Consider the following 15,120-nt stretch of genomic DNA (forward strand, 5'->3'; position numbering starts at 1 on the left):
AAAAGTACAACTTTTCAACATAAAATATTTAATTTTGCTTTTAAAAGCATTAAAAATTTAACCATAACAAAAAATTAAAAATCAGTGGGTCACAATGTTCCAGTTATCCTAACAAAAGTCACTAGAATTGCAACATGATAGACCTGGCAAGCCAGGCAGTACATGCTGCCTCGTTTCTAATTACTTTCCTGTGCTACTTAACAGAACAATGGGCCCTGGTACTGTCAAAATTTGGAACTTTTCACAAAGCTTCTCTTAAGTGGAGCAGACCAAGATGAGAAGGGATGAGATGTCATTGTGCTGGATCTTGGTTCTACATCTGCCTTGATTTCCTGAGAATTAAAAAAGAATAGGCCGGGCGCAGTGGCTCATGCCTGTAATTCCAGCACTTTGAGAGGCCGAGGCAGGCAGATCACGAGGTCAAGAGATCGAGACCATCCTGGCTAACACAGTGAAACCCCGTCTCTTCTAAAAAATAAAAAAAAAAAAAAAAAAAAAAAAGCCAGGCATGGTGGCGGGCGTGTAGTCCCAGCTACTCGGGTGGCTGAGGCAGGAGAGTGGCGTGAACCGAGGAGGCAGAGCTTGCAGTGAGCCGAGACTGTGCCACTGCACTCCAGCCTGGGCGACAGAGCAAGACACTGTCTCAAAAAAAAAAAAAAAGAATAAGCCTTTTTAACAACAGCTAAGATACAATTTCTCTATATTTCTGTATGGAAAGCAAAGGTCCAAAAACTTAACCACCTATGGAGGTAAGAGCAGCTCTGCAGAATGACAGCCACTGAGAGACTGCCCTAGTTTAGGGCCATCTTTAAGACGGCTGCAGGGTGGAGAAGGAAGATTAAGACCAGAACGGAAAAGGAAGGTGGAAAGAAAATTGGGCATGAGGTAGAACCCAGGACTCCTTAGCCTCTGTTGTAGATGTGCTGGCCATGTCACCCCGGGTCCCTACCCTTTTAAAAGGCTTCCCTAGACCACAGGTCTTCACACTGGCTGGGTATCTGTCTGGAGGCACACAAAGATGTGGAGGGTAAACAGAAGTGGGCGGCTTAAGGGAATCATTTTCCAGATCCTCAACTCCATATGTGTGTGCTCTCTTGCCTGACGCTGATCTGTCTGCCTGAGAGCTGCATCTGCCATCTGCAGTTCCATCTCCCACCGCCCCTTTCATAATCTCCCTTTTCCCACTTTACAGAAGACAGACACACCTCTTAACCAGCCTGAAACTTACTCCAGCGCATCCCCTCAAGGTAGAACAAAACCTCAGGGGTAGGAAGCCAAACAAAGGGACAATTCAAGAAAGCATATCCCTGAGGGAGAATATTTGACAGCAAAGCAAAGCAGACAGAGATTAGAAATAACAAAGGAACAGTATCTTATTTCATATAGCTCCATGGATTTTCCATCTCCTTCTTAGTATTAAAATTCAGGTATGAGAGGGATATCATGTGAAATGTACATATGCATATTAACACATTTACCTTAATTAAAGATAAACAGACTTTTTTCTCACAGAAAATAATTCTAATTTGGCCGGTTAGTTTGCCAATGAATACTGACTTTGCCAGTTGCATGATAAACATTTTCCATAAATTGAATGGGCTAAACTGGCAGTTCCAGAGTTTTTACAAAATATATGTAAAACATATAAGCACTATGCAATATACCAGAAATTCTATTATTCAAAACTATTCATAAAAACTTATGATAAAAAATAGCAATTTAGAAAAACATTGTGATGAGGCACAACATTGTGATGAGGCACAATGTTTTTCTAAATTTTTCTAGAAGTATAAAAGCTAAAAAGCTTGAAGATCACCAATTAGACTCCTCTCTGCTTTAACACAGAGGCAGGTTTTTGGTAGAAGAGCAAAATGAAAGAAAATTCTCAAGTGGTCTGCTGTTGCCTCTCAGCACCAGCAAATCCCCAGGATAAAAATACACTACTCTAAAAGAAGGGACAGCCATCCTGGGTAACACTGCTGTTGTTTTTTGCTAACCTCCCACCTCCCGTTCTGAGCATTCTGGAGTTCTTGCTCAGTCCCTCCCCATGACCTAAAATTCCCCACTAACGTTCCTCCCCTAGTCCACTCCTTCCTTCATTATATACTATGCTCTAAGGTGGCTTTGCTCTCATGGTCTCATTTCATCACCTTCCCCTCAAATGCAGCTGATCTAAGCTGAAATGTTATTGGACAACTACCCAGTTTAATGAATTTTCCAGTGTCATAATAGCCTTGTAGGCGCTCAGCAGGGTGGGGTATCTATGCTTAAACAGAGATTTATTTGGATTCTTAATCTAATGGAGGCTCAAATATGTGGAATTTCTAGTCATTTGTAAAAAGAGGATTATGAGCAGAGGGATTTTCCTAGCACCCTGCCAGAGAAGCAGGGACACCCAGTCTGAAGTTTGGCACTGGGTCAGATCATGATGCTTCAGAGGAACCCTAAAAGAGACACCCACTCTTGCCCACTCTTCCCTTTGTACTCCAAACCTAATTCTGAAAATACCTCCTCATCTTACTAACTTCCCAGGCTTGGTACCCTACCCATAAGTCTTTTCCTGGCTTCAAACATCTAACATTTATGTGACTTATCTGCCATGCTCGCACACATCACATGTGGGGCACCAAGCACTGATCTGTGTACATGAACCAGGCCCTTAATAGGCAACATCTCATTTAAACCCTCCCAGCAATCCTATGTAACAGGCTTCCTAAAATCTCACTTGGTGAAACTAGCTCAATTTGCCCAACAGCTATTGTGGATTCAAATTTCGGCTTATTCATTCATTCAAAAATTAGTTTCAAGAAGCAATAGATTGTTCCAAGGCCTGTATTAGGTACTGCGTAGGAACAAGGTGGTGGATAAGACAGAGCCCTACTCTCAGAGATGTAATATACTAGTAAGGAAGAATTAAACAAGCAGGTATAATGAAGTCAGTCTGTCTCCTTTCTGTTCTGTCACCCTCTGGGAAACCCTGGCCCAGGAACCTGACTTCCCCGGGACACAGGGAGGAGGCATGTGTGATAACAAGAACATGACCTCTGAAATCGCGTGCTTTGCACAAAACAGACTTGATTTCAAATCATGGTTCTGCCACTTACTAGCTGTAAAGCTGGGGCAGCGACCTAATCTCCCTAAGCTTCCATTTCTCAAGACCTTGGGAGCACTCTTCCCCAGCACTTTCCCCTCAGCTTTCAGGTCTCAGCTCAAATATCACCTCCTCAAAATGAGCCTTTCCCAACCATCTAATCTAAAGCGTTTTCCCTCCAGTCTACCCCTCCTGCATGTTATCTATCACACTTCCCTACAATTTTACATAAAAACCTGAAATTCCCTTATTTATTGAGTGACTTGCTTACTGTTTCTCTCCACAGTTAAGGTACTTTGGTTCAGGGCTATATCCCTAGTGTTCCCAGACCAAACTGAGGGTCGGGCTGATATTTCTCTCTGCCAATAACGAGATGCAGATGAACTAGGGAGAAAGAAAGTTTTTATTTCTATAACCAGTTACGGGGAGAAGGCCTGGAAATTATCACCAGACCAACCCCAAATTACAAAGTTTTTCAGAGCTGATATACCTTCTAAGCTATACGTCTACGTGTAAGTGTGCATTCATCTAAGGATGTAAGTGATTAACTTCTTTCAATCTATAAGTAAGGTCTGAGTCCTGAAGACCTTCTTCTGGAGCATCAGTAAACTTACTTTATCTAAATGCGTCTAGGTGCTGGGCTGATTACCCTTATCTTGTCTCCTGCTGAATCACGGAGGTTTGAGGAGTTCCTTCAGACCGCCAATAAATTTGTTTGTGGAGGCCTGGGGAGTTTCTGCAGACCCCCATTAAAACTTGTTTAATCCTAAATGGATCCTGTTAAGAATTCCTTATTTTGTCATGCTTTACGGCCCAGGAAAGGCCTAGGCAAAACTCTTGATGGGCTTTTGTTACTCCCCAGCCTCTGTGTAAGGGCACTGGCTTTTCTTAGCTTTTAATATTTAACTTTACCACTCAGTCAGTACTGAAACAGTTGTGATGGAGGCCTCCATTAGTGAAACCTGGCTGGCCACACTAGCTGCTGGGAATAGTCCTGGCTCATAGTAAACCTTCAATAAATATTTGATTAATAAATGAATAAATCAACCAGGCCAACTGAACTTTTACTATATCATTTGGCAAACTTAGCCCAAGGTTTACTTAGCCCAAGTTATAATGGCTTAGCCCAAGTTATAAACTTAGCCCAGGTTAGAATGGCTATTAGCTTGCTCAACTTACCTAATTGATCTGATCTAAGTCCAGCCCATGGGTACTTTCGCACCACGGAGGAATTACAAGACTCTGACAAATAAGACTTTTTCCACAGGAAGTTCCTCTGGTATTCACTCAGCCCCTGTAAAGAAAGTACACTTTGAGTACAGGGCAATTAATGAATGATGTTTTAAAGCAGACATCAGTGAAAAATAATTTCTGAACCTCCAAAGAGACTTAAGACTGAAAATTAAACACAGACGAGCTCCTTAATAAGAGCTAATATTCACCCAGCCCTGTGCTAAGCAGTTCACACGAGTTACATCCTTTAAGCCTCAACACCACTTGGGGCAGATGCTACCAGCAATACCAGGCTCAGAGGTTACCCTTTCACTGATTATCTGATTCCAAAGCATGAGTTCTTGTCGGATAACTAGTGACAATCTAAATTCTGATCACTCCACTAGATTTATCCCAGGTTTTCACCGAGTACACAATATTATGTATTATGCCTAGGACCTTTTGCTATTTGGTAAAGTCAACAAAAGGCAAACTCCCCTTCCATTCTGAATACACGCCTTTAAGATAAATGAGTCAGGAGGTGTGGGACGCTGTGGCCACCTGTTAAGTTGCAGGGTGCTAGTCCCTGACAGCTACCAGCTACCTGGAACTTTTAACATACCCTAAGAATGCACAACGATGAAAAATGTGTATTTCTTTATACCCTATCTTTACTAAGAACCCATTTCTCAAGCCTTTAAAAGCCACATACACTAAAGTTTTAAAGGTAATGGGGGTTAAATGCTAAGCTAAATGGCCCACAGATGTCCCAAACGTAAGTCGCCTTTAGTTCTCTTCGCAAAGTGGCCTCCTCCCATCTACACTCCTCTCGAGTCCCCTTAAGTAAATCTGTCTCGCATCATCTGACTCTTCGGCACACGGCAACTTGCAAATGTGAGTGAGCGGAGAGAGAACTAGGTAAGAAGTGGCGGACAGATTCTGGGGCCCCTCAGGCAGGCCCTGGGGCTGGCAGCTTCTGCCGGGCCGAGGGCTGCAGAGCTGAAAAGCAGCGTGACCTCGACGCTCCGCACCTCCCCAGCCGTGGCTCCCCCCAGCCACCTTCCGGCCCGGGGACCCCAGCCTCACCTTGAAGCGCACCGGCATGTCGCCCGGCGCCGGAGCCCCCGCCACTCCGACAGTTAACGGGACAAAAAGCTCCGAGGGGGCGGGGCGGTAACAGTCTGTTCCCTAGCAAACCCTCGGCACGGCGTCCCCGACTACGCGCCGGCGCACTCCGCGCTTCCCTCCTAGAGCCCTGTCGCTCTGTTTTTCCCCGCCCATTTTGGAGCCTAGGGACCAATAGAAACTCGTAGAGTGCCTTACCTCCATTAGGATTTGACCAATGAGTGACCGAAAGGGAGCCGCCTACCGTTTGTGCCAAATCCCGGGGGCTGATAGAGATGGCGGGCGGAAGGCCGGCCAATAAGGCTCCCGGAACCGGGCTGGGCGGGACCCCGGGGATGCCTTCCTGGGTTGGGTGGACCGGTCCCTGGTTCGCGGGCTCCAGCGCAGCAATGCGTCTACTTGCTGGTGGAATTCGCCGGCCGCCAGCCTCGCTGGCCCAGTGTGTTCTTCATTCTAAAATCTATGACAGAACCGAACGCATCTTTTTCTGAAAGGAAAGTGTTCAGATCTATTCTGCGGAATACCGGTTCGTACAACTGACAGCCGCATTACAGTTTATTGTCACATCAAAGGGGAAAGGCCAAAAAATAAATATAGCTTAGGCAGGATTTTTGAAGCTTTATTGAAACTCGAAAACTGCTGTCTCTTCCTCCAGTGATGTTCTTCCTCCCTCAATCTCTACCCTCCCCTAAATGATGTACATACAGCGCTTAGATGAGAAAACGTTTATTAAAGATGCTTGTGAGTCTCAACTTCCAAACCTTCAGCCTTGTCTCTCCTCTCAACTTTTTTTTAAAAATGAAACTTCATCTTATTTTAATCGACTATTGCCATCATCGTCGATAAATATTTCTTGACAGAACACTGCTGATTCTGAGAATTGGGAAAGAAACAAATTGTCCAGATAGTTCTCTGATACACTTGGGAAGGATATATATTTATTCAATAATGGTGTAATGTGACGTGCTAAATTTCGAAGTGAAAGGTGTGTATGATAAAGGCTACAGGAACTGGGAGCAGGGAGTCATTTCTGAGGGCAGAAAAATGCCTCAGGAGGAAATATTCAGACTGAAAGGACTGAAATAAGTAAAAAGTGGGACGATGAAAGGGCAGATGTCTAAATGGAATGCTGCCAAGCTTGTTCCAGGAACAACAAATGAGTGCCTTTTACATTTGTCATGTGTTGACTGAATAAAAGTATACCTCTCTTAAACTTTCAAATATCAACACCAATGCTTGATGCTTCCCTTTAAGCATTTTCTGCAAAAGCTGTCTTCCTGAATCCTGATTGATGTATCCGTTCTTCTTCATCATCACTGAGATACTTAAAAATGCATTTGAAGAAGCCACCTGATATCTGGAACAAAGAGCATATTAAATTAGTCCCAATGCAGCCATGCATCCAGGGGGCCCTTGATTAATGTTAATTGGTGATGACAGCATCTCTGTCGTGTAAATTAAGAATGGCACAAACAAGACACAGTGGATCATAAAACAAAAGTCATCTGCAGGAAGGCAGCCCATCTTATAGAGTAAGAAAGGCACAACTCTGGTTGTGCACACAGCTTTGTTACCACAAAATGCTAAGGTGAAATCAGCAAGAGCAAGTGTGTAGAATGTAGCCTGTCTGCAAAACAAGGGCAGTGATCACTGCAGAAGAGCTCTGCTGAACAGGGAGTAAATGACAGAAAACCAAACAGCAGATGGTAAAAATAACTCAGTCACATCCCAGGCTTGCTGGAGAAGTATCATAAAGACTTAAGGAAGAAGATTTTACTTTACTGTTGTTAAACAAAAGCCTCCCCAAGTTTAAGAGGCAAAGATATAGAAATGGAAGAAAAAAAAAGTGACAACCTTAGTAAATGAGTTTTGTAGCCTGTTTTACCAGCTCTTATCTTGTCTGCTACTACAGGAAACAGTACCCAGTACCCTACAAAGTTCCATCCATTTTTTGGGGAGTCCCTAGGAGGTGTTACACATGTGCTGGCAGCAACCACATAGCATATGCTGGGCAGCACTGCTGCTTGTTCCAATAACCATGCATCTGTAGGTGTCACTCTTGCTGCTGGCTATCACAGTCACTTTAGCTTGGTACTGAGTCTGGGCATAGCAACTGGGCACAGCCACTCCTCAAATTGCCTGGCATTGGTGGTAATCTCTGGCAAAGCATCTCTCCTTTTTACGTTACCCTCTTTGAAGTGAGTAACACTATATCTTAGAGAACCTTCTTTTCATTTGTATTTTAGCCTTTCTCATCGCCAAAGGGCTCAAAATGAAGTCCATGGAGTCTAAGCCAAAGGGTAATTCCTCAAGTGACAGATCTCATGCTGTGCTTCTCCTTTCCACTAGCTAAGGCCCTCTTACTGGGACAATGGTATGACACCTGGCTCACTCTTCCCTTCGTTGATTTCTCTGTTTCTCATATGAATAGATTTCTGTCTATTGCTTGTGAGAGACTGAATTTGCACAACCTCTATGAAGGGCATTTTGGCAATTTGATCCAGGAGTCCCTGTTCTTTAAATTTATCTTACAGATAGACTCACATATATGTGAAAAAAGTATTCATTTAAGGTTGTTTAATGTACTGTTTCTGGTTACAAAAGTTACAATTTAGAGAGAACTAGTCAAACAGATTACGGTTCATCCAAATCCAAAGAGTAGCGCAGACTGTTCTGCTCCTTTGGGCCTTCTGATTCTGCATGGATATGTTAGGTCCAGCTAGGAAAATAGACCGTACACTAGGCATTTCAACAAAGAGAACTTAATATAAGCTATTGGTTCATTAGTTATTGGAGAACTTAAAGCCAAAAGGCGAAAGAAGAGGAACTCCAGGAAGCAGCTCATACTGTAAGACTGAGAGAACAAAAGGAAAATGTTGAGGTTACTAGAATGAGGAGGTTTGTAGGAGAGTCCTCCTTGAGTTGGTCAGACCACTGAGACAGGGCCACTGTCCCACGGATGGAGTGCCTCTGAGGGGACAAAATGAGACTGCCTCTGGGAACATCTGGAAAAGAGAAAAGCTGGAGACTGCCACTGTGGGATAGAAGATCACTGTTCAGGTGCTGCGGGGAGGAACAGCAAGCAAAACAGAGCATCCCAGTCTTTCCCTAACCTCCTTTCTTGGCAAACAGAACAGGGAGCTGGCCATGTGATTTGCAGTGTCTGAAGGGTGAGACTGGAACTGACATGCAACAGCTTATTAAGTTGCACATTTCCATACAACCCCTAACAAGCAAGAGGCACCTCTTTATGAACTAACATAGAAGACTCTCAAAGAAAAAAAGCAAGGCTTAGAAGACTGTGTATGGTATACCATCAGTTGAGATAAAAGAAAGACAAGTGAATAAAAGAAAGAAAAAAACTGTCGTATGATGTATAATGATGTCATTCACAGGCACTTTCTCCCTTACTCATGAGTCCAACTCCATTAGCGGCAGCTATAAAGAAAAGAGCATTTTATTCAGTTTACTGGTAAGATATAGAAACTTTAAGGTATTGATAGTTACCACTGAGGCTATTCTCCTTAAATAAAATAACTCCATTGGCCCTTTCTAGATTTATCTTGACATGTACATCACAAAAAGGCTGTTGCTCCTTTTAGAGACAAAAACATATCAAAATCCTTTGAGGCAAATTTTATTTGCACTTGAAATATAAATATCCTCATCTACTACTCATTCTATTAAAAAAGGAAGTTGACTGCTTCACAAATTAATAATCTCCTATCATTTTCTCAGTAGCAGTTAAAACAGTGGAGAATTTGTATTTGCCTCTAACTATATTTATTTTTCTTTAACAAAAGAAAAGTGTATATGAGCAAACACATCAGACGAGGGTTGAAGAAGGGACGTACAAAGATGAATAAGACATAGCCCCTGTCTTCAAATGTAATTATAATCTTCTAATGGGGGACCGATACATACACAAAGAACACAGGAAGTAAAAAGAAAGGAGAAAGTGAGAAAAGGGCTAAACGTGAGCACCTTGGTATTCTAAAGATGCTTTTAAACCTGGAGCCAGAAAGTTTGATCTAAGATAGGTGATTAAAGAGCAGGCAGGATAAAGAAGCTGAATTTAAATTCCATCCTGGGAAACACCTGATCTAAAGGCCTTTCACTTATTTTGTTCTGCCCTGGGTAGCTGAATCCAAGCCAGATGTTCCTTGAGAAGATTCAACTAACATTTGCTCAAGATCACTTCCTAAAAAGGTAAATTACTTGCTTTCTGTTGTCTTTTCTTTTTCCTTGTGGCTTCAGAAATCAGAGTAAAGTTGTTTTAGAAACTACTGTTTTACCAATGTAGTGATACACAGCCTTGTGTTTACATAGATGTAATTTTCTCTGAAATACCTTACAAGGTAACTGAAATGCCAGTCTTTGGGCTTGGTAATGCTCTTTAGCTCTGCTAACATTCTCTCAGGTGACACTTAATTGGGCTTTCATTGGTAAATCTTGAACTCAGCCTTTGCCAAAAAGCAATCAGGCTGACAACGGCTTTCTTTTGCATTTTTCCATAGGTATTAACTGATTTTTCCTCCTATTAATGAATTTCTGATTGCACAACTAAAAAAAATGACAAAATTAAATCCATGGATTCTGTCTGAGAAGCAAAATTGCTGATACTTCACATTAATGTCAGTAAGAATCGAATAAATAGGGTCTATGATTAAGACTTAGCAATGAGCCAAGTGCAATTTGCCCTCCAGACTTTTAGCCGTGAGATGCCTTTGTTGACAAGGGAGTGTCTGGCTTTTGAATCAGTGGGGCACCTTTTGGAGGGACTCCAGGTTCTCTTGACAACAGGACTTTTTTTTCTCTCTCTTTTTGGTGAGTCGAAAGGACTCCTCACCATACAAGGCCGCAGCTGAGTAAAGTAATTCTCAGTAAGGCATAAACCACTGGCAAGCCTCACATACCATAATAATAATGTTGTGCTGCAGTTGAACAAGGCCTAGGGAATACATTTGGGGCACCAAACTTCTTTCATTTTAATATCTTCACTGTATGATTCTGTTCTGGGAAATCCCTTTCCTTTTCTTCACTGATTATTCATTGTCCTAAATCACCATCTCTTTGAAAAGTCCTCACAGGGATGCAGATATTTTCTAGAACTGCTAACTGCTGATTTGAAAGCATGAATTCTCTCATCTCATCAAATCGGATTCTGTGTCTTAAGGTCAGATCAGCCTTTCTAAGAATCTTGTAAACCTCTACCTTTATGCAAAAATAAATTTTGAAATATTTCTTTTATCACAGATAATGTATATGCACCTATAATCCCAGCACTTTGGGAGGCCAAGGTGGGCAGATCACGAGGTCAGGAGTTCAAGACCAGCCTGGCTAATATGGTGAAACCCCGTCTGTACTAAAAATACAAAAATTAGCCGGGCATGGTGGCACATGCCTATGAGTTTCAGGGAGGCTGAGGCAAAAGAATTGCTTGAACCCGGGATGCAGAGGTTGCAATGAGCCGAGATTGTGCCACTGTACTCCAGCCTGGGCAACAGAGCGAGACTCCATCTCAAATAAATAAATAAATAAAATAACTGCAGATTAAGCCCAGATTGCTTATTATTCTTTCTGAAATCACTGGTCTTTCTACTGATAATGGTATCTGAAGTATCAATAAGAGACCACAAATTTTTCAGAACATAAAGTCAGTTTCCTCTCCTTTGTGGCTTTTAATTGTTGATTCCCTTAAAAGATTTTTATGGCCTGGCACGGTGGCTCACGCCTGTAATCCCAGCACTTTGGGAGGCCAAAGCAGGCAGATCACGAGGTCAGGAGTTTGAGACCAGCCTGGCCAACATGGTGAAATCCTGTCTCTATTAAAAATACAAAAATTATCCAGGCATGGTGGTGCACACCTGTAATCCCAGCTATTCAGGAGGCTGAGGCAGGAGAATTCCTTAAACCCGGAAGGTGGAGATTGCAGTGAGCTGAAATTGCACCACTGCACTCCAGCCTGGGCAACAGAGTAAGACTCCATCTCAAAAAAAGATGTATTTTGCTGGAGCAATTAGTTCATAAAATCTTAGTACCACGTTATTCAATTCATCCTTCAACCTCTCAACTTCTATTAATTGAATTAATGATGGTTTACAGTGTAGCATGATATGTCCAAATGTAAAATACTGCACAAATAAATATATTGTTTTAGTATCATTGAGCACCATCTATGGAATAAGTTTCAGGAATCATACATATTTTAGTTAATCATGCTGTGGTGACGCTGAGACTGAGTCATTCCAAATTCATGCCAAACTCCTTCTCCTACTGCAGAAGCTGGAAAACTAAAAATCCCTTTGACCTTAGACCTCTTTGCAACTGAAGTGTGGGTATAATTTACATTCTGCTGATCAGAAGCACTTGCATAAACAGAGTTAGATGGGAAAAAAGCAGAGCACAGGTTTGCTCTGCTTTTGACAGTAGCAGCAACAGCAGCATGGTTCTGGAGTTGGCAGCTCTACCAGCAGCTTCCTGGTCATAGCAGAGGTGAAGTCGGAGCTTGTAGCAAAGGCGTCTCAACTTAGCAGGCAGATTCTTGGTTTCACGACTTCCTGACTGTAGGTTCCTTTAGTGAGTCTGTTCTGTGGAGTGGCCCTAGAGTCTGCTTCTTCAGCTCTCGTAATGATTCTTTAAGCCACTTGTATCAATCATCGGCTGCCACAATAATGCTGTATAACAAATACTCTCAAATGCAGCAACTTAAAATAATAACCATTTATTATTGCTTATGAATCTCTGGGTCAGTTGGCCAGTTCCGCTCATGTAGGTTGAGCTTGGCTAATCCCACTAAGCCTGCTTGTGGATTTGTGGCCAGCTGATGGGTTAGCTAGAAACTGGCTGGTCTCAGTTGGCTTCAGCTAGGACAACTCTTCAAGGTTCCACATGGGCTCTCATCTTCTAGCAGGCTAGCCTGGATTGTTCTCATGGCAAAGGAAAGATTCCAAAAGGGATCCAAAGTACACAGGATTCCAAAGGATTTCAAAGTATGTGAGGCCTCTTGAGGACTTCGCTTAGAAATAGCATACCGTCACCTCTACCACATTCTGTTAGCCAAAGCAGGTTAAAAGGCCATCCCAGATTCAAGGGCCAGGGAAATAGACTCAACCCCTACATGGAAGGAGTGGCAAAGTCACGTTGTAAAGGAAGAATGAAGAATTGGTAGACTAGTATTGCAATAGGTCTTCCTCACTACTGAATACCCTGAAAATACCCTTTCTGTTTTGAATAGCTAGAATAAATTGTATTATCTGCAATTTAACTCTGACCAATACAATGCCAGGTCAGACACATATGTACATCTTAATTCCCTCTTAAAACTCCATAAAATGACAGTAACTGAATGCCAAGGCAGACATGCATTCATCTCAATTTCCTCTTAAAACTTCATGAAATGACAGCAAATGAATAAAACAGGTATAAACCAGTGATGTCAAAGAGAATGGCAGAGGGGACAACTGTAAAATAGAAATATTAACAAATATTGAAGTTATGGAGAGCAGTCTGTTGCAGACGGGGTTCTCTGGAAAGCAGACTCGGAGATGAAGTTTAACGTGCTGAATGTCTGTTAATGAGGGTTCCTGAGATCAACACCTGTGGAAGGGAGGTCAACGGAGTAGAACTGGGTAGAAGGAGAAGTCAAGCTGCAAGGCAGGCCTGACAGCCTCAGCCAGCCCCATGAGAAATCATGAACTAAACTGGTTTGTCAGAGGTGTCCTGCCTTGGGCCAAAATGAGCCTCCTTAGGAAGCTGTAACCTTGGAAAAAGTGGCTATCTGCCGTGGAGGTAACCTCTAAAGGAGCTGACAGCAGAAAGCACTCTGAGTAAGAGCAGCAACACATCCTTCTTTGAAGTGGAATATGGACAGTGCATCACTGAAAGCATGTTCCTGTTTAATCAGTCAGTATTCCTAACAAGCAGTACATACTTGAAGGCTTACACACACAAAAAAACTCTGGTCCTATTGGGAGCTAGTTTCAATGCAGCTGTTAGACCCTTAGTCTTCAGACCTTCAGGAGTGAAGGAGAGTACCTGTCAGCATGAGTTCCTTTTGCCACAGTGTAGAGTCCCAGATGGAACATTGCCTCATCCTGTCCAATTCCTGCCTTAGCAAAGAACTGACTCCTCCTATTGCCAGGATCCTAAAAAGAATCCTTTATCTTTTTCATAAGCTTTCCAGCCAACTTCTGGTTCAAAACTCTCCGAGACAAAACACTGGATCTGCATCTCCTCCTTTCCCTTCCCTAGGCTGGTCGCCCCTTCCTTGCTTTGTGGCAAAGTGGTTATGTTTTGCTCCGGGGGCAGATCATCCACAGCCTTGTGTTTCTAGACATTCTGGTAGCATTGGTGCCATTCAAACAACGAGGAAAGCCAGATCCAGGAGCAAACAGGACATTCTGCTTATGATGTCCATAGCCAAAGGAAGGATGGGAATTGGGTACAGAGAGGAGCAGAGAAACCCCAGCCCTAGAAGAGAGCTAGAAAAAAGGAACTGGATCTGAGGAGCTGTGCAGACTTGTATTTTTATCTATGAAACTACAAAACATGATATGAAGGAAAATTGTCCACATTTGTGAACCAAAAGAAAAAAAATTGGCTCCCTAAAATTAATTCCAATTGCAGTCATTTATAAACCGGCTACTACCACTTATGCCTAATTACCATGCAGCACAGTAACAACCATACATGTCATAAAGTAGGTGATCAATTCATTGATTGGAAAGCTAAACGCTGCAACTATAGGGACAGACAATGTGCAAACATTTTGTGAATTGAAAAGTGTTACAGACATGGGAGCAGTTCTTGTCATTAGGCTATGAAGAATATTTCCTTTTGTATCCTTCCTCATCTTTGCTGTTCCTAAACAATGGGACTCACATAGTTTAACTGCAATCATCTCTTAGTCTCAAATTATTCTAAACAATACTTGTTCTGATTATTATTAGTATTGACTACAATTGGTTAAGTCCTTGCTACATGTCTTTAGATTGTCCATGCTGTACCATAACATTTCAGTCAGGAAATCAGAGCCACTACAGGTTGTACAGAAATAAGCGGCTTCATATAGAAATGCAAGCTTGCCCAGATGTGAGAGAAGGTAAAGTAGTTAAAGTCTAGACAGTGACGGCCCAAAGACTGGAAAAAAAAGTTGCTGATGACTTCAGCCTAAAGCCTGGAGTATGGGTAGAGAGCTCATGGGTGAAGATTGAGAATCCTGCCATCACTACAGAGTGAGAGCTCATAGAAAGGGCTGTGGACTCCCACATCTTGTGACCCTGTCTGATAAACCTCAGCAAGATTTACCCTGAGAACAGTGGTCTCCCCTCACTTCTGCCTACCGAGTCTTGCACAAGTCGCAAACTCAAAGTCTCATTCACTAACTCCAACCTGGAATTACATAAGAAAGGAGATTCTGGGAAAGGTAGTTCCCAGCCTTAGACAAGCATGGCGCTGATGGTGTGGAGTGACCAACAGGCTGTCCAGCATACAGACAAGTCTACTATGTAGGATGTAGGTGTTACGGTTAATATTTTTTGGCAGATAAAATTATGAGATATTTAATAACTTGCCTGAGGTCACATGCTAATCAGTGACAGAGCTAAAAGTCAAACCCAGGTTGGTCTGATGCTCATGATCCTACCTTAACAACTCTTCTCTAACAGTCCTTCAAAATCTACATGAGTACT

General features: G+C 42.5%; 1 protein-coding gene across 6 annotated transcripts in view; it reads right to left on the minus strand.

Annotated features, from left to right (window-relative positions):
* Positions 1-15,120, minus strand: part of MDM1 (Mdm1 nuclear protein) — a 62,730-nt gene that overhangs the window by 32,805 nt on the left and 14,805 nt on the right. For 4 of the 6 annotated variants that reach the window (XM_050748596.1, XM_050748594.1, XM_050748595.1 and 1 more), the window contains exons 1-2: positions 5,390-5,540; positions 4,271-4,385 (exon numbers count right to left, since the gene is read on the minus strand). In XM_050748596.1, the coding sequence (XP_050604553.1) occupies positions 4,271-4,385; positions 5,390-5,407 (133 nt within the window). In that variant the 5' untranslated portion in view covers positions 5,408-5,540. Of the gene's footprint in view, positions 1-72; positions 333-4,270; positions 4,386-5,389; positions 5,563-5,626; positions 6,302-6,631; positions 6,786-15,120 lie in introns of those variants that run through there. The other 2 variants (XM_050748592.1, XM_050748598.1) reach the window with 2 other exon arrangements.

This window comes from Macaca thibetana, chromosome 11 (assembly GCF_024542745.1).
Source record: "Macaca thibetana thibetana isolate TM-01 chromosome 11, ASM2454274v1, whole genome shotgun sequence".
In the NCBI taxonomy this organism is placed as follows: Eukaryota; Metazoa; Chordata; class Mammalia; order Primates; family Cercopithecidae; genus Macaca; species Macaca thibetana.